The sequence below is a fragment of the Myxine glutinosa genome, unplaced genomic scaffold, assembly GCF_964187855.1.
Source record: "Myxine glutinosa unplaced genomic scaffold, kmMyxGlut1.1 SCAFFOLD_602, whole genome shotgun sequence".
Lineage (NCBI taxonomy): Eukaryota > Metazoa > Chordata > Myxini > Myxiniformes > Myxinidae > Myxine > Myxine glutinosa.
The window spans coordinates 24,166-42,182 of NW_027616698.1; the positions used below are offsets into that span (position 1 = coordinate 24,166).

The 18,017-nt window shown below is 43.8% G+C and overlaps 1 protein-coding gene across 1 annotated transcript; it reads right to left on the reverse strand.

The window, feature by feature from the left end:
• Positions 1-3,330: 3,330 nt before the first annotated feature.
• LOC144889046 (uncharacterized) lies at positions 3,331-17,340 on the reverse strand. Its single transcript, XM_078768855.1, has 2 exons — positions 17,081-17,340; positions 3,331-6,047 (listed from the first exon to the last, which is right to left on the reverse strand). The coding sequence occupies exon 2, from the start codon at positions 4,716-4,718 to the stop codon at positions 4,263-4,265; it is 456 nt and encodes a 151-aa protein (XP_078624981.1). The 5' UTR covers positions 4,719-6,047; positions 17,081-17,340; the 3' UTR covers positions 3,331-4,262.
• Between the last annotated feature and the right edge of the window lie 677 nt (positions 17,341-18,017).

Consider the following 18,017-nt stretch of genomic DNA (forward strand, 5'->3'; position numbering starts at 1 on the left):
AAGTCTCCAACTGCATTCTCTCCACCCGAAGGTTCTGTGTCACCAACCACTCAGCCCATCGCTGCACCTGAACCTTGACTTAGTGATTAAACTCTGCCTATTGCTGCACCTGCTTTGAGGCCTACCATTGTGGAACCTGCCTTGAATGCATTCCTTATTTCGAACTGTCGATGCACTTCCTCCAGGTAAACACTTTTTTATTTTTTATTTTTTATTTCTTTTATATACAAGATCGAGGCTCGTGAAAGAGCGAACATTAATCACACAGAAACACAAACAGACACATACAACAAATAACATCGGCAGCGGTAGACAAGATGGGGAGAGAGGGGGAAGGACACAAACACAACATTTGACAGCAGGGACCGACAGACATGGAGACATCGACAGAACTGTGGGAGGGAGAGGGCTTTGGGGGGGAGGCATGGCAAGGGTGGGGGTGGGAAAGGTATAAAACACATGGACACTGCCAGGACTTCCAGGAAAGAAGTTGGAATTTCAAACAACGTGCATGTGGGGTGAATTAGTGGGCGTAGAAAAGATCAAGGTTTTCCATGGCGGAAGATAAGAGATCGTGGTGAACAGCTGTTTTAAAGACCTGCAGGGAGGAGTGTCATTGAAGTGAGTGTGGGACTTTGTTCCAGAGGCGGGAGAAAAGAGCAATGAAAGAGTGAAGGTGAGCAGAGAGCCGACATTTCGGCACTTTAACCATCAGAGGGTGGCTGGCAGATCTTGTGCGACCTGTAGGAATATTTGGGGGGACAGAGCACAGAGAGAGCTGGGGGAGCAAGGCTGGAGAGGAGTCCATAGAACACAGAAAGACCACCTACCTACCTGCCTGCGGTGAGTGAGTGAAACTGCAGGATACAGTACCGCTCACACTCGTGTAGTCTCCATCTCTCCTCCTCGCAAATCTCCTGAAGCACCAGACTGTAGGTCCTCCCTTGGGACTGAGTACAAAAGCACCACCCTCCAACCCTGGCTCCCTATCCCAACCTATCCTCCCTATCCCTACCCTGGCTCCCTCCTCTCCCTATCCCAACGCGGGCCCGGGCAACTCGGTTGGTCCTCAAGTATTTTAATTACAAATTGGAGGTGCATAACATTGTGAATCAAAAAAAGACGGGTGAAACAAACTTCTATTGAACTTTTTCGCAATGTTTTTAAGCTACCCTCTCACGCTGACGTAAACCCGAGCTGCCTCGTCCCTCCCTGTCGTGCTGGCCTAATCTCATTTTTCCCTGTCTTCGTTCCCTTTTCTTTTACGTCCAGGAATATCTTTTCAGCATCATTGAATGCTTGCCTCGGTGTGCTTCACACCATGACAACATATATATATATATATATATATATATATATATATATATATATATATATATATATATATATATATATATATATATATTACTCATTATTTGCTTATCACCTATATTAATTTTACAAGCACGTCTCCAATTCATTCAATCTTTTAGGATTATTGTTTCACACTATTTCACCGTTTTACGAGTCACCCGGAAAGGGTTATCAACTTATCACGTTCGAACTTCAAACTTCCATGCCATTAAAAAAGGAAGTCCTTATGTAATCTACTAGTCCCCGACTGCAAAGCCGCAATGAGCCGGCGAAGCCAAAGCCCCTTGCCACTAATTTACCCATCACTGTGGCATCAGTAGCTTAGGTAGTTGGTATTAGGTAGGTGTAGTAGGTACCGTACCTAGTTGAAAATGACACCATTTACATTGTGCATGAGATTAAAATTTATAAAATTTCCTTCTTCATTAATTCGGTGAATTCCGTCTCAACCTCGGATATTTCCGGCCATGAAAAACTATCCCCTACGGCCACGAGATTTCGAAAAAAGAATTCTTCGTCATTTTTAGAATATTTGACGCCGTTTTCAGCCTCGGAAACACGGTATCCGGGAACAAGCTTTTTGGAAATATTTTTTCTAATACTCCACTCATTGGTTGTGATGTTTGGTGACGATTTCCATTGAAGATAACCAGGGCCCACGCGCGCCCGGCCAACGAGCTTGCTCTTGAAGTATTTGAATGACAAATTAGAGGTGCATAACATTGTGAATCAATAAAAGACGGGTGAAAGAAACTCCTATTGAACTTTTTCCCAATTTTTTTTTGCCATTCTACCGCATCCGGAAGAAGGCGGCCTCCATTGAGCGATTTGCTGCGTCAAAGCTTCCAAATTCTCAAAGGATCCACCAAAATGTGCCTTTTCAACATAACACGTACGCGTTCATTCACAACACCGCCCTCGCCGGCTATTACGAATAAATGATTACAAATATTTATTTTCCCAATCTGTCATCTTCGACTTTCCTATAATAAATCACCTTACCCCTTCGACGCCAAACTGGGTAATGTTTTTTTTACCCGGCATGCTTTTTGTTTTCCTCAAACTTTATCAAAACATTTATATGCATGACCTTCCATGTATCCTTCAAATAAAGGTTAATACATATTCCTGTGGGCGTTTTTTTTGGTTTTTTTTTCCTACCACGATTGCTCTTATAGTTAATCCAAATGTTTTACCTTCATCCAGGAGTCCTTCCTTTTAGACCCGTACTAAAAATGATTTCTTAACACTATAACAATACATTTTTACGCATGACCTTTCATATATGCTAACAAGAAAGTATAATGAATATTCCTGTGTCTCTTATTTTATTTTTCTTTCACCATCGCTGCAAAATAGCACTTCACTGTTCAACTTCCCATCCCAACTTGGGTCTCTTTATAGGAGATAAATAATGACCACCCAGCGAACCACCCTCATTTGCCTACTCTCTTGGTTTGAGCTCTCAATAATTCATACCCTAACTTTCATACCTCGATGAATGACCCTTTATCGGACCGCCCCTCGGCCATGAAATGCTGCATACAAACGACCGACTACCGCACCACTGCTTTTCAGTCCAAGCAACAGGTGCTTTACTATAACCCAATCAAACACGCCCGTCAACAGCACCTTCCACGAGATTAATATGGGCTGAAAGTTTTCTGCCCTTGTGACCAAGACAACTGAAAGTCGACATGGAATTTAATGCACAGGGACGCAGCCTCCTCAAGCTGTGCACAAGAATGTGTCACACAATATCCTCACGACATTGTACGCTGATTCTAATAGGTACAGTAACAAATGCTACGATGGACAAATTTTCCACGACTGTGGCATTGCACCCAAACCTGCTTATCAAGGGACTCAATTACAGGCACACTCACAAAAAGAAAAAGAAAAAACAACAACACCAAAGAAACACACCTCACATCCCACCGATGATGACAGCCAATAAGCAATGACACCTGTACTTTATAGTTTATAGTTTATAGTTTATAGTTTATTTTCATTCAGAAACTTCAGGTTCCTTGGCATGTTTGACATTTTACCAATGCCGTATATTCAAAGAATACACCTCAAACAATGTAAAGAAATAATTACATTTACTTATGATTTTCCTTTTTTGCAACAATAAAAACCTCACAACTCACTCTCAAAAAGAACGCGCTTCTGAATGCAAAAGTTCATTTTACTACAACTTGTAAGACAAATCTAGTGCATAGTGATTTATATGAAAAACACAATCACCATCAAGTTATCCCTCTGTTTTGAAAAAGTACCCACATTATGAACTTACAACTTCGCTGACTTGTTCAAAGTTACAACTTTAATAAAAACAGACATTTACGTCCATGCCCCAAATTCACAGATCCTAATGTACAAGCGAAAACGTTCAAACTTTCAAAGTCAAACAGTGACACAGGAAAACATTGACAGAGTCCAAATGTCCCGAAAAGACTCCAATATCACTTCGACTATATTGAACAACGCCTTGATTTACCAGCAATTTCCTTTCAAAACTCTTTTTGGATGCTAGCCATGATGCTTCTTTGCTCCCTCAACGATATGAATGAAGCTCGTCAATGCCAAACCGGAAATGATATTTCTCTCCTAGACAGATAACGTGCCACATATACGGTGCACCAAAGCATCCTGTTCACCAAAGTCGTCTCCTCTTAACATATCCATGCGAACCTCGACGCATGCCTTGTGCACTTGGTCTCTTGTCGCAAAGAGGATTTTTGTCTCAAGTCGCTTTCCTCTTCAGCCTGCACTTCCTCAAAGCAGTGATCTCGGCCGGGTGCTTTTTCGGGTGTTCAACGATAATCTCTGCGACTCTCTCAAAAATCCGCTCTATGTGTTGGCCGATGACTCTGACCAATCTCTCATGCACCGTACCTCATCGCTCAAACCGGCAGCCACTGATGCTGCTGCATCAGTTCAAAAATGGGTGCCAATCCTTTTTTATTATTCACATCATCACAGCAAGCAACAAGCGGACTACTAACAGGTGAGCCGCAACTATAAGGGCCTCCTATTCGGCCTACTGCCTTCGTGCAGTACTTGGGCGACGCCTTGACATTCTTACGATGCTCAAAATGACCTCCAGCAAGGCGCGGGATACCTGCAAGCAATTGGTTTCGACAGAGCTGTCGGCAGAAGCCACAGAACCCCTGGAAATGCGGGGTTCCACTCTCCCCCTGCTCCAGTTGAAACACATATTCAGTTACAGGCGGGTAACCTTTAAACTGTACCTCTAATTCAACGGCGCAAAGAGTGGGGTTATTCAAAGTGAATATCCACGCCCAACAAGGGCCGTGGTGGGCGTGCTTTGCCTGAACGGCAACTCTTAGTTGCGCCATATTAGATCTAGAGATTATTTGGCCGTCCAAAAGGGCCAAAGGCTAATTCCTTACCGGCTTATCAATGAGCTGTACGCGATGGTCGATTCTTCTCTGTACTGCTGCGATGTCCAGAGTGGGATACCATTCCTCCGCGACTTTATTTGACGTCATTATCACCAGGGCGGAGGCAAAAACTACAGTTGATCCCTTTATCTCCAATCTCAACAGCTAACGGTCTAACAGCTGCAAAGCTGCAACAATGCCGTATATGGCATATCGCTTTCTCCATCGAATTCGTCCATGATTACAATGTGCTGACCCAAGTACCCGTCCCACCAACGCCCTGCTGCTTTGAAGTAGTACCTTCAACTTTGCTTCGCAAGTTCAAATGCCATTTTGCTTTTTCCAACTCCTGTTGGGCCTATTAACGCCAAACATGTCGTCTTGAAATCCCTTTCTGTCGCATTCATGTCGTATAGATGCAACAATTGTCTGTACTTCCTTATATACAATAAAGGATGCTGCTGCATCAGTTCAAAAATGGGTGCCAATCCTTTTTTATTATTCACATCATCACAGCAAGCAACAAGCGGACTACTAACAGGTGAGCCGCAACTATAAGGGCCTCCTATTCGGCCTACTGCCTTCGTGCAGTACTTTGGCAAGTCCTTGACATTCTTACGATGCTCAAAATGAACTCCAGCAAGGCGCGAGATAGCTGCAAGCAACTGCTTTCGACAGAGCTGTCGGCAGAAGCGACAGAACCCCTGCAAATGCGGGGTTCCACTCTCCCCCTCCTCCAGTTGAAACACATATTCAGGTACACGCGGGTAAGCTTTAAACTGTACCTCTAATTCAACGGCGGGAAAAGTGGGGTTATTCAAAGTGAATATCCACGCCCTGCAAGGGCCGTGGTGGGCGTGGTTTGCTTTAACGGCAACTCCTAGTTGCGCCGTATTAGATCTAGACATTATTTGGCCGTCCAAAAGGGCCAAAGCCTATAGTAATACATAAGGCTCTGCCTTCGCTGACGCGTATAGCCTTTGGGCGGGGATACTACACCTGGAAAAACCCTAACGATACAATACTCCATCCCTGACGCTAGGCTCGCTCGCTTCGCTCACTCCGATATGATACAATACAATACAATACAATGGTGATGCGAAAACGTTTTGGGTTAAGGGAGAACATCTGCAATCGGTAATTGGGATTAATTCTCCGTATTCCCAAAAACCAGGTTCGACGATCGTCTACTTCCCGTTCTAGGGTGGCAAGCGGTATGGTTATCGGAAGAAGTGCAGTCCCAGACGGAGGACTTTCAGGCCACGGCGCAGCTTCCGCAGAGGCCTACGGGGAAGAAAGAGCACAAGCAGATTCAGCAAAAAGACTCTCATCGTCACGATGGAGCATACAATGAAACCAGAAGACTTCAAAGAGGGCAAATTGACACTGTACATAAACAAAGAGGGCCATTGCCGTACTGCCCCGATCCTTCAGCAAACCAGTGCGAGACAATACGACGATTATAACCCCGAACTAAAGGAACTGTTTGCCTCCCATGTTGTCTATACTATCGAGTGCTTTAAAATCGCCATTGAATCCTATTCCTCCGGGGCACAGACAAAATCACAGACTGTTCAAACAAGTGCAACATCCCTTGCAATGTCGACAAATGTCACACTATCACGATGTCTTTCCAAAAAGACGATCCGGCCAAACGCACCATCGTCGACTTTGTCAACAATCGTCTAAAAAAAACTTGTGTTAGAGTACTCAAGACTTTCGTTTCCAAATGTGCCATGATATTTCCTTGCAAAACCACATGACCAAACCGGCCGGCTAAACCGTTCCCCAAATGTCTATCTTCCATCGTGCAAACTCCTTCGTTGGCACACCCGACATCCTGAACACACAAAATTCAATTTCGTGCCAACCTCAATGGAATACCGACTGCTCTACCGGCAGGGCTGCTACTCCTGCCAACAGGTACCTCGGCTTTACACTCTTGAAAAGCAAACTTTCAAAAATTAATTGTGATGTCTTCAAATGAAACCGACGCTGATGACCTTTCGTTCCCTCGCCACACACGACTTCTTGGTCCTTGTTAGGTTCCACACACTCCTGTGAAGCCTACCTACAACAGGTGTATGTCTCCACAAATATTCCTTCACACCACACAACATGTACCAGCAACATTGCCTGAATGTTGAAACGACCAGAATCAAGATTCTCTACTCACATTCACCCTTTCGTTCCTCTTTTCCGTCCCCCCCTCGCAAATACATTCCATCACTACGTTCACACTAACATTGCCACCCTTTGCATCCTTGCCACTTCGTACCCTTCCTTCCGTCCATGGTACACTGAATCTTGTGGTCAGGCACTTGCCCTGAAACAACTTCCCTTTGCCTCTCACAAAACAAATCCAACTGAAGGCAATCTCAGTTCCTTCCACCAAGCTCGGAACAACTATGTGTCTACCCTCAGCAATCCCACGAAGCACTCACGATCTCTCCACACTCAATAATGAACGAGCAAACCTGTCTCCTTCCTCCAAATGCTGCTGACGTCTGGTCAAATGGGTTTCTCTTATTTCTTCCCCCACCGCCATCCCCTCCCTTACCTCAAATGCCTACACCGTTGACACCGCACATGACAAAGCTGAATGCCTCAGCTCTTTATTTGCCTCGAAATCTTATGTCCCAAACCCATCTCTCTCTCTCTCTCTCTCTCTCTTCGCTCTCTTCCCCAGTCGAACCCAACTGCTCCTCACTCTGTCTCCTTCTCCCCTGACAAGATAGACAAGCTTCTATCAAAACTCGACTCTCATTCTCTAACTAAAAGAGACGACATCAACCCAGGCATCTTAAATCCCTGCTCTGGCGCTCCGTTTCACCCTCCCTCTGTTCTGTTCACCCTCTTTTGCTCAACATCATCTACCAGCCAAACCTCACACTCTTACTATGTCTCTCTGAAAAGACCAACGCAAAAAAACCCTTCCATATACTTTCTCAACAATCCCCTCGAAAAAGTTATATCCCTCAAGCTTTTAAGTCTCACTATCTGCCATGATCTTTCTTGGTAAAACCCCATTTCCAACCTGCCCTCCAAAGCGTCCACGACTACGCATCCTTCATCGTGTGAAGTCCTTCCTGGGCACACCTGCCCTACTCACCACATAAAAGCCTTTCATCCACAGCTCCATACAATACTGTTCCCCCCTCTGTACCGATGCTCCGGCCTCACACCCACCTCCGATCCACGCTCTTCACACCAAAGCTTTCACAATCATTACAATGGCCTGCAATGAAACTAACTCCAAGGGCCTTTCACTCACTCACCGCAGCCAGGTTTATGGTCTTTCTGTCTTCCGCCGACTCCTCTCCGGCCTTACTCCCCCAACTCTCTCTGTCCTCTGTCCGCCTAATACTCCTACAGGTCGCACAACATCTGCCAGCAACCCTCTTATCGTTAAACTACCAAAATCTAGGCTCTCTGCTCACCTTCACTCTTCCAATCCCCTTTTGTCCCACCTCTGGAACAAACTCCCCCCCACTCCCTTCAATCCCACTCCTCCCTCAAGGTGTTTAAAACAACTGTTCACCACCATCTCTCATGTCATCTCACCTTATCTTATCTCCTTATCTTCCCCCATCCAAAACCTTGCTCTTTTCTACCCCGACTACTTCACCGGCAATACACTTTTTTTGAAATTCAAAACTTCTTTCCTGAAAGTCCTTGCAGTGTTCGTATATTTCATACCACTGCCACCTCCCCCCCCCCCAACAATACTCCCTCTCCCACATTTCTCTCCATATCAGTGCTCTCAAATGTGTTGTTTGTGTCTTTGCCCCTCTCTCCCCATCTTGTCTACCGCTCCCCTTATTTTGTGTTTTATGTGCCGCTCTGACTTTCTCATTAATGTTACCTCTTTCGCGACCCTCGATCTTCGCTCTAAAATGAACCAAAAATTGAACCCTAACCCTAACCCTAACAACTCTGGTTAGGTTTTGTGGGGAGGTCTTCTGGTGGTTTACTGGTTAGGTTTTCTGATGAGGTTTTCCGATGGTTTACTGGTTAGGTTTTCTGATGAGGTTTTCGGATGGTTTACTGGTTAGGTTTTGTGGTGAGGTTTTTAGATGGTTTACTGGTTAGGTTTTGTGGTGAGGTTTTTAGATGGTTTACTGGTTAGGTTTTGTGGTGAGGTTTTTAGATGGTTTACTGGTTAGGTTTTGTGGTGAGGTTTTTAGATGGTTTACTGGTTAGGTTTTCTCATGAGGTTTTCTGATTGTTTACTGATGAGGTTTTCTGATGGTTTACTGGTTAGGTTTTGTGGTGAGGTTTTCTGATGGTTTACTGGTTAAGTTTTCTGATGAGGTTTTCTGATGGTTTACTGGTTAGGTTTTGTGGGGAGGTCTTCTGGTGGTTTACTGGTTAGGTTTTCTGATGAGGTTTTCTGATGGTTTACTGGTTAAGTTTTCTGATGAGGTTTTCTGATGGTTTACTGGTTAGGTTTTGTGGTGAGGTTTTCTGATGGTTTACTGGTTAGGTTTTCTGATGAGGTTTTCTGATGGTTTACTGGTTAGGTTTTGTGGGGAGGTCTTCTGATGGTTTACTGGTTAGGTTTTCTGATGAGGTTTTCTGATGGTTTACTGGTTAAGTTTTCTGGTGAGGTTTTCTGATGGTTTACTGGTGAGGTTTACTGGTGAGGTTTTCTGGTGAGGTTTTCTGATGGTTTACTGGTTAGGTTTTGTGGTGAGGTTTTCTGATGGTTTACTGGTTAGGTTTTGTGGTGAGGTTTTCTGATGGTTTACTGGTTAGGTTTTGTGGTTAGGTTTTGTGGTTAGGTTTTGCGGTTAGGTTTTGCGGTTAGGTTTTGCGGTTAGGTTTTGCGGTTAGGTTTTGCAGTTAGGTTTTGCGGTTAGGTTTTGCGGTTAGGTTTTGCGGTTAGGTTTTGCGGTTAGGTTTTGCGGTTAGGTTTTGCGGTTAGGTTTTGCGGTTAGGTTTTGCGGTTAGGTTTTTAGATGGTTTACTGGTTAGGTTTTGTGGTGAGGTTTTTAGATGGTTTACTGGTTAGGTTTTGTGGTGAGGTTTTTAGATGGTTTACTGGTTAGGTTTTCTCATGAGGTTTTCTGATTGTTTACTGATGAGGTTTTCTGATGGTTTACTGGTTAGGTTTTGTGGTGAGGTTTTCTGATGGTTTACTGGTTAAGTTTTCTGATGAGGTTTTCTGATGGTTTACTGGTTAGGTTTTGTGGGGAGGTCTTCTGGTGGTTTACTGGTTAGGTTTTCTGGTGACGTTTTCTGATGGTTTACTGGTTAGGTTTTGTGGTGACGTTTTCTGATGGTTTACTGGTTAGGTTTTGTGGTGAGGTTTTCTGATGGTTTACTGGTTAGGTTTTGTGGTGAGGTTTTCGGATGGTTTACTGGTTAGGTTTTGTGGTGAGGTTTTCTGATGGTTTACTGGTTAGGTTTTGTGGTGAGGTTTTCTCATGGTTTACTGGTTAGGTTTTGTGGTGACGTTTTCTGATGGTTTACTGGTTAGGTTTTGTAGTTGAGGTTTTCTGATGGTTTACTGGTTAGGTTTTGTGGTGAGGTTTTCGGATGGTTTACTGGTTAGGTTTTGTGGTGAGGTTTTCGGATGGTTTACTGGTTAGGTTTTGTAGTTGAGGTTTTCTGATTGTTTACTAGTTAGGTTTTCTGATTGTTTACTCATTAGGTTTTCTGATGGTTTACTGGTTAGGTTTTGTGGTGAGGTTTTCTGATGGTTTACTGGTTAGGTTTTGTGGTGAGGTTTTCGGATGGTTTACTCGTTAGGTTTTGTGGTGAGGTTTTCGGATGGTTTACTGGTTAGGTTTTGTGGTGAGGTTTTCGGATGGTTTACTGGTTCGGTTTTCTCATGAGGTTTTCTGATTGTTTACTAGTTAGGTTTTCTGATGGTTTACTGGTTAAATTTTCTGATGAGGTTTTCTGATGGTTTACTGGTTAGGTTTTCTGATGAGGTTTTCGGATGGTTTACTGGTTAGGTTTTGTGGTGAGGTTTTCGGATGGTTTACTGGTTAGGTTTTCTGATGAGGTTTTCGGATGGTTTACTGGTTAGGTTTTGTGGTGAGGTTTTTAGATGGTTTACTGGTTAGGTTTTGTGGTGAGGTTTTTAGATGGTTTACTGGTTAGGTTTTCTCATGAGGTTTTCTGATTGTTTACTAGTTAGGTTTTCTGATGGTTTACTGGTTAAATTTTCTGATGAGGTTTTCTGATGGTTTACTGGTTAGGTTTTGTGGTGAGGTTTTCTGATGGTTTACAGGTTAAGTTTTCTGATGAGGTTTTCTGATGGTTTACTGGTTAGGTTTTGTGGGGAGGTCTTCTGGTGGTTTACTGGTTAGGTTTTCTGATGAGGTTTTCCGATGGTTTACTGGTTAGGTTTTCTGATGAGGTTTTCGGATGGTTTACTGGTTAGGTTTTGTGGTGAGGTTTTCAGATGGTTTACTGGTTAGGTTTTGTGGTGAGGTTTTTAGATGGTTTACTGGTTAGGTTTTGTGGTGAGGTTTTTAGATGGTTTACTGGTTAGGTTTTGTGGTGAGGTTTTTAGATGGTTTACTGGTGAGGTTTTCTCATGAGGTTTTCTGATTGTTTACTGATGAGGTTTTCTGATGGTTTACTGGTTAGGTTTTGTGGTGAGGTTTTCTGATGGTTTACTGGTTAAGTTTTCTGATGAGGTTTTCTGATGGTTTACTGGTTAGGTTTTGTGGGGAGGTCTTCTGGTGGTTTACTGGTTAGGTTTTCTGATGAGGTTTTCCGATGGTTTACTGGTTAAGTTTTCTGATGAGGTTTTCGGATGGTTTACTGGTTAGGTTTTGTGGTGAGGTTTTCTGATGGTTTACTGGTTAGGTTTTCTGATGAGGTTTTCTGATGGTTTACTGGTTAGGTTTTGTGGGGAGGTCTTCTGATGGTTTACTGGTTAGGTTTTCTGATGAGGTTTTCTGATGGTTTACTGGTTAGGTTTTGTGGGGAGGTCTTCTGATGGTTTACTGGTTAGGTTTTCTGATGAGGTTTTCTGATGGTTTACTGGTTAAGTTTTCTGGTGAGGTTTTCTGATGGTTTACTGGTGAGGTTTACTGGTGAGGTTTTCTGGTGAGGTTTTCTGATGGTTTACTGGTTAGGTTTTGTGGTGAGGTTTTCTGATGGTTTACTGGTAAGGTTTTGTGGTTAGGTCTTGCCGTTAGGTCTTGCCGTTAGGTCTTGCCGTTAGGTCTTGCCGTTAGGTCTTGCGGTTAGGTCTTGCGGTTAGGTGTTGCGGTTAGGTGTTGCGGTTAGGTCTTGCGGTTAGGTCTTGCGGTTAGGTCTTGCGGGTAGGTCTTGCGGGTAGGTCTTGCGGGTAGGTCTTGCGGGTAGGTCTTGCGGTTAGGTTTTGCGGGTAGGTTTTGCGGGTAGGTTTTGCGGGTAGGTTTTGCGGGTAGGTTTTGCGGGTAGGTTTTGCGGGTAGGTTTTGCGGTTAGGTTTTGCGGTTAGGTTTTGCGGTTAGGTTTTGCGGTTAGGTTTTGCGGTTAGGTTTTGCGGTTAGGTTTTGCGGTTAGGTTTTGCGGTTAGGTTTTGCGGTTAGGTTTTGAGGTTAGGTTTTGCGGTTAGGTTTTGCGGTTAGGTTTTGCGGTTAGGTTTTGCGGTTAGGTTTTGCGGTTAGGTTTTGCGGTTAGGTTTTGCGGTTAGGTTTTGCGGTTAGGTTTTGCGGTTAGGTTTTGCGGTTAGGTTTCGCGGTTAGGTTTCGCGGTTAGGTTTCGCGGTTAGGTTTCGCGGTTAGGTTTCGCGGTTAGGTTTCGCGGTTAGGTTTCGCGGTTAGGTTTCGCGGGTAGGTTTCGCGGTTAGGTTTCGCGGTTAGGTTTTGCGGTTAGGTTTTGCGGTTAGGTTTTGCGGTTAGGTTTTGCGGTTAGGTTTTGCGGTTAGGTTTTGCGGTTAGGTTTTGCGGTTAGGTTTTGCGGTTAGGTTTTGCGGTTAGGTTTTGCGGTTAGGTTTTGCGGTTAGGTTTTGCAGTGAGGTTTTGCGGTGAGGTTTTGCGGTGAGGTTTTGCGGTGAGGTTTTGCAGTGAGGTTTTGCAGTGAGGTTTTGCGGTGAGGTTTTGCGGTGAGGTTTTGCAGTGAGGTTTTGCGGTGAGGTTTTGCGGTGAGGTTTTGCGGTGAGGTTTTCTGATGGTTTACTGGTAAGGTTTTGTAGTTGAGGTTTTCTGATGGTTTACTGGTTAGGTTTTGTGGTGAGGTTTTCTGATGGTTTACTGGTTAGGTTTTGTGGTGACGTTTTCTGATGGTTTACTGGTTAGGTTTTGTGGTGACGTTTTCCGATGGTTTACTGGTTAGGTTTTGTGGTGACGTTTTCTGATGGTTTACTGGTTAGGTTTTGTGGTGAGGTTTTCGGATGGTTTACTGGTTAGGTTTTGTGGTGAGGTTTTCGGATGGTTTACTGATTAGGTTTTGTAGTTGAGGTTTTCTGATTGTTTACTAGTTAGGTTTTCTGATCGTTTACTCGTTAGGTTTTCTGATGGTTTACTGGTTAGGTTTTGTGGTGAAGTTTTCTGATGGTTTACTGGTTAGGTTTTGTGGTGAGGTTTTCGGATGGTTTACTGGTTAGGTTTTGTGGTGAGGTTTTCGGATGGTTTACTGGTTAGGTTTTGTGGTGAGGTTTTCGGATGATTTACTGGTTCGGTTTTCTCATGAGGTTTTCTGATTGTTTACTAGTTAGGTTTTCTGATGGTTTACTGGTTAAGTTTTCTGATGAGGTTTTCGGATGGTTTACTGGTTAGGTTTTGTGGTGAGGTTTTTAGATGGTTTACTGGTTAGGTTTTCTCATGAGGTTTTCTGATTGTTTACTAGTTAGGTTTTCTGATGGTTTACTGGTTAAATTTTCTGATGAGGTTTTCTGATGGTTTACTGGTTAGGTTTTGTGGTGAGGTTTTCTGATGGTTTACTGGTTAAGTTTTCTGATGAGGTTTTCTGATGGTTTACTGGTTAGGTTTTGTGGGGAGGTCTTCTGATGGTTTACTGGTTAGGTTTTCTGATGAGGTTTTCCGATGGTTTACTGGTTAAGTTTTCTGATGAGGTTTTCTGATGGTTTACTGGTTAGGTTTTGTGGTGAGGTTTTCTGATGGTTTACTGGTGAGGTTTTCTGATGAGGTTTTCTGATGGTTTACTGGTTAGGTTTTCTGGTGAGGTTTTCTGATGGTTTACTGGTTAAGTTTTCTGGTGAGGTTTTCTGATGGTTTACTGGTTAGGTTTTGTGGGGAGGTCTTCTGATGGTTTACTGGTTAGGTTTTCTGATGAGGTTTTCTGATGGTTTACTGGTTAAGTTTTCTGGTGAGGTTTTCTGATGGTTTACTGGTGAGGTTTTGTGGTGAGGTTTTCTGATGGTTTACTGGTTAGGTGTTCTGGTGAGGTTTTCTGATGGTTTACTGGTTAAGTTTTCTGGTGAGGTTTTCTGATGGTTTACTGGTTAGGTTTTCTGGTGAGGTTTTCTGATGGTTTACTGGTTAAGTTTTCTGATGTGGTTTTCTGATGGTTTACTGGTTAGGTTTTGTGGTGAGGTTTTCTGATGGTTTACTGGTTAGGTTTTGTGGTGAGGTTTTCTGATGGTTTACTGGTGAGGTTTTGTGGTTAGGTTTTGTGGTTAGGTTTTGTGGTTAGGTTTTGCGGTTAGGTTTTGCGGTCAGGTTTTGCGGTCAGGTTTTGCGGTCAGGTTTTGCGGTCAGGTTTTGCGGTCAGGTTTTGCGGTCAGGTTTTGCGGTCAGGTTTTGCGGTCAGGTTTTGCGGTCAGGTTTTGCGGTCAGGTTTTGCGGTCAGGTTTTGCGGTCAGGTTTTGCGGTCAGGTTTTGCGGGTAGGTTTTGCGGGTAGGTTTTGCGGTTAGGTTTTGCGGTTAGGTTTTGCGGTTAGGTTTTGCGGTGAGGTTTTGCGGTGAGGTTTTGCGGTGAGGTTTTGCGGTGAGGTTTTGCGGTGAGGTTTTGCGGTGAGGTTTTGCGGTGAGGTTTTGTGGTGAGGTTTTGCGGTGAGGTTTTGCGGTGAGGTTTTGCGGTGAGGTTTCCTGGTGAGGTTTCCTGGTGAGGTTTTCTGGTGATGTTTGCTCGTGAGGTTCCTCACCTTCCTGTCAAATTTTTGAAGTGAAAATAGTGGGAAAAAGACGGCCGATTCTAATTCTATTCGTTACGACCTGGCCCCTGCGTGAAGGGCTTCAGGGTACTGTCTATTGCTCCAGAGATCCTAATCGATGTGCTCGGGAGGCCAATACGTTCCTCATGGGCGGGTCACGTCGTATGAGCAGTCAAAAGTGACCGAGCGAAGTTACCATCCAAATGGTTTTCTGATGGTTTACTAACAACTCCCACAGGCCCTCAGAGAGATTAATGAAATCCTCAAAAAGCTCACACAGACCGAGTTTCTCGTCAAAACTTGGACCGCGCGTCCTGCTTTCGTTTTCGCCTTTCTCCACCGACCAGATGCACTCTTCTTCCTCCTATACTTTTTCTCACAGAGGTTCTTTCTCTCTTCAACCATGTCGAGCTCGGGTGGGAGGGAGAAGGTCGATAAGGAGAACTTTCTTTTTTTTAACAAAATAATAAAAATAAAGTCGAAAGGGAAGGAAGAAAGAAAAGAGCAAATCTGGTTTCACAGCCGGCACGGAATTTCACATAAGATGCATCCCAACGATCACAGATTCTTGCCATTGCAAGCCCAGCCCCACAAGTGTACCATCATTATAAACAATCCACCCCATGAGTGTACCATCATTAAACAATCCACCCCACGAGTGTACCATCATTGAACAATCCACCCCGTGAGTGTACCATCATTAAACAATCCACCCCACGAGTGTACCATCATTAAACAATCCACCCCACGAGTGTACCATCATTGAACAATCCACCCCATGAGTGTACCATCATTAAACAATCCACCCCACGAGTGCACCATCATTAAACAATCCACCCCACGAGTGTACCATCATTAAACAATCCACCCCACGAGTGTACCATCATTGAACAATCCACCCCATGAGTGTACCATCATTAAACAATCCACCCCACGAGTGTACCATCATTAAACAATCCACCCCATGAGTGTACCATCATTAAACAATCCACCCCACAAGTGTACCATCATTAAACAATCCATCCCATGAGTACCATATTACTCAAAACCTGTGTAGCGTTTTAAGCAAAAACATGTTCACTGATTATTATAATTTTTAACAAGCGTTACGCCTAGGTCCCCCATCGGTGAAGTGTTGCGAGTTGACAAAGTGGAAGATGCAAGGCGGCCATCTTGGATTTTGACGTGGCGACCCAATTTTCAATAGCTTTAATCCTCATGCCGAGATACACCCACACACCAGATTAGAAGTTGGTACTTTGCTTATTTTTCAAAAATATTCCGCTCACAAGGTTCGGGCATATATATATGGTGGCGGCCATCTTGGATTTTGACATGGCGACCCAATTTTCAATAGCGTTCTTCCTTATGCGGAGATACACCCACACACGAGATTAGAAGTTGGTACTTCGCTTATTTTTCAAAATATTCCACTCACGAGGTTGACATATATATGGTGGCGGCCATCTTGGATTTCGACGTGGCGACCCAATTTTCAATAGCGTTCTTCCTTATGCGGAGATACACCCACACACCAAATTAGAAGTTAGTAGTTCGTTTATTTTTCAAGATATTTCGCTCACAAGGTTCAGGCATATATATATGGTGGCGGCCATCTTGGATTTCGACGTGGCGACCCAATTTTCAATAGCCTTCTTCCGTATGCCGAGATACACCCACACACCAAATTAGAAGTTAGTAGTTCGTTTATTTTTCAAGATATTTCGCTCACAAGGTTCAGGCATATATATGGTGGCGGCCATCTTGGATTTTTATGTGGCGACCCAATTTTCAATAGCGTTCTTCCTTATGCCTAGATACACCCACACACCAAATTAGACGTTGGTACTTCGCTTATTTTTCAAGATATTCCGCTCACAAGGTTCAGACATACATGCCACATGGCGTCAGACATACATGACGGCGGCCATCTTGGATTTTGACGTTGATTGCACCGCACACCAAATTCGAATGCGGTCATTCGCTTACGCACGCAGACACACACACACACACACACACACACACACACACACACACACACACACACACACACACACACACACACACACACACACACACACACACGGAGGGGAAAACCATAGTCCCCCTTTCGCTCCACGGTGCGACAATTAGGCCGCCATCGATCATGGTAGTTATATCGCTCGGATAGATTCCAAATACACTTTATACCAGAGGCCTCCCTGGATCCTGAGCTCCATACTGTTACAACGCCCTATGACGCGATCGTTACACACCTTTTCATTCTTCATAGTCATACAGTTGTTTCCGTCATTCTTTTGCCCGCAGCAGACCGATGAGCCACGTGGACCACGTCCAACCACCACAAACGTCTTCGGTGTCGTTCACAAACTTGAGGCAGTATTATAAATTTCCTGTCGATTCGGATAAATTTGAAGTAACCTTTACTTAATAATTATAAATTTCCCGTCGGTGTGGATTCATTAGAAGCAACGTTTACAACAATCCATTGTCTCCGACGATCATTTCCGTGTTTCGGGGGGGGGGGTGAGGGAGGGGGAAGACAGAAAGGTAGTATTAGCGTATTAAATACTGTATTGAGTATTGTGAAATTCCAAAATCATCATGACGTCTTCACAGCAAATATATCGCAGCATATTTCTTAACTGCAATTGTATTTTGGTTTTTTTAAAATCGGGAACGTGCGGAGCAGCATTCTGTCCACTTATACACCGCCCAGGTTTAATTTTTGGTCTAATTGTAAAAATTATAATTTTCACAAAGGTTTGGATGAATGTGTTCCTGGATTTAATTCTAAAATCTGATCAGACCGTAATCTTCCCTCAAAAAGTGATCCACTATGACTTCCTTGAAAGTGTAGTGTCGTGAGGCCCCGTTGGATTGGGAAGTGCTTCAGAATAAGGAGAGGCCTTCAATCTCTGCTTGCTTCTTAGCTTTGAGACATTCATCCATTACTTTATTCCTTCACTACCGCAGGCCATTCTGTCGATCATGAAAATGGTAGATGAGTCGTTGTTCATATTCCATAAGATTTGATTTGTAAGCTTGTGGGCATTTTGATTTGTCCATTTCATCTCGGTCCACATGGTGTCACTTCAAATCAAGCTCACCCTTTACCTCCTCCTCTTCAAATTTGGTGGTACCTGATAAAAATGTAGTAAGGAAGATTCGTGTGGTTGTTGCTAGAAGCAG

Coding starts and splice junctions, on each gene's coding strand:
- LOC144889046 (XM_078768855.1), bottom strand. CDS start 4,718: ATGGCGCAACTAAGAGTTGCCGTTCAGGCAAAGCACGCCCACCACGGC.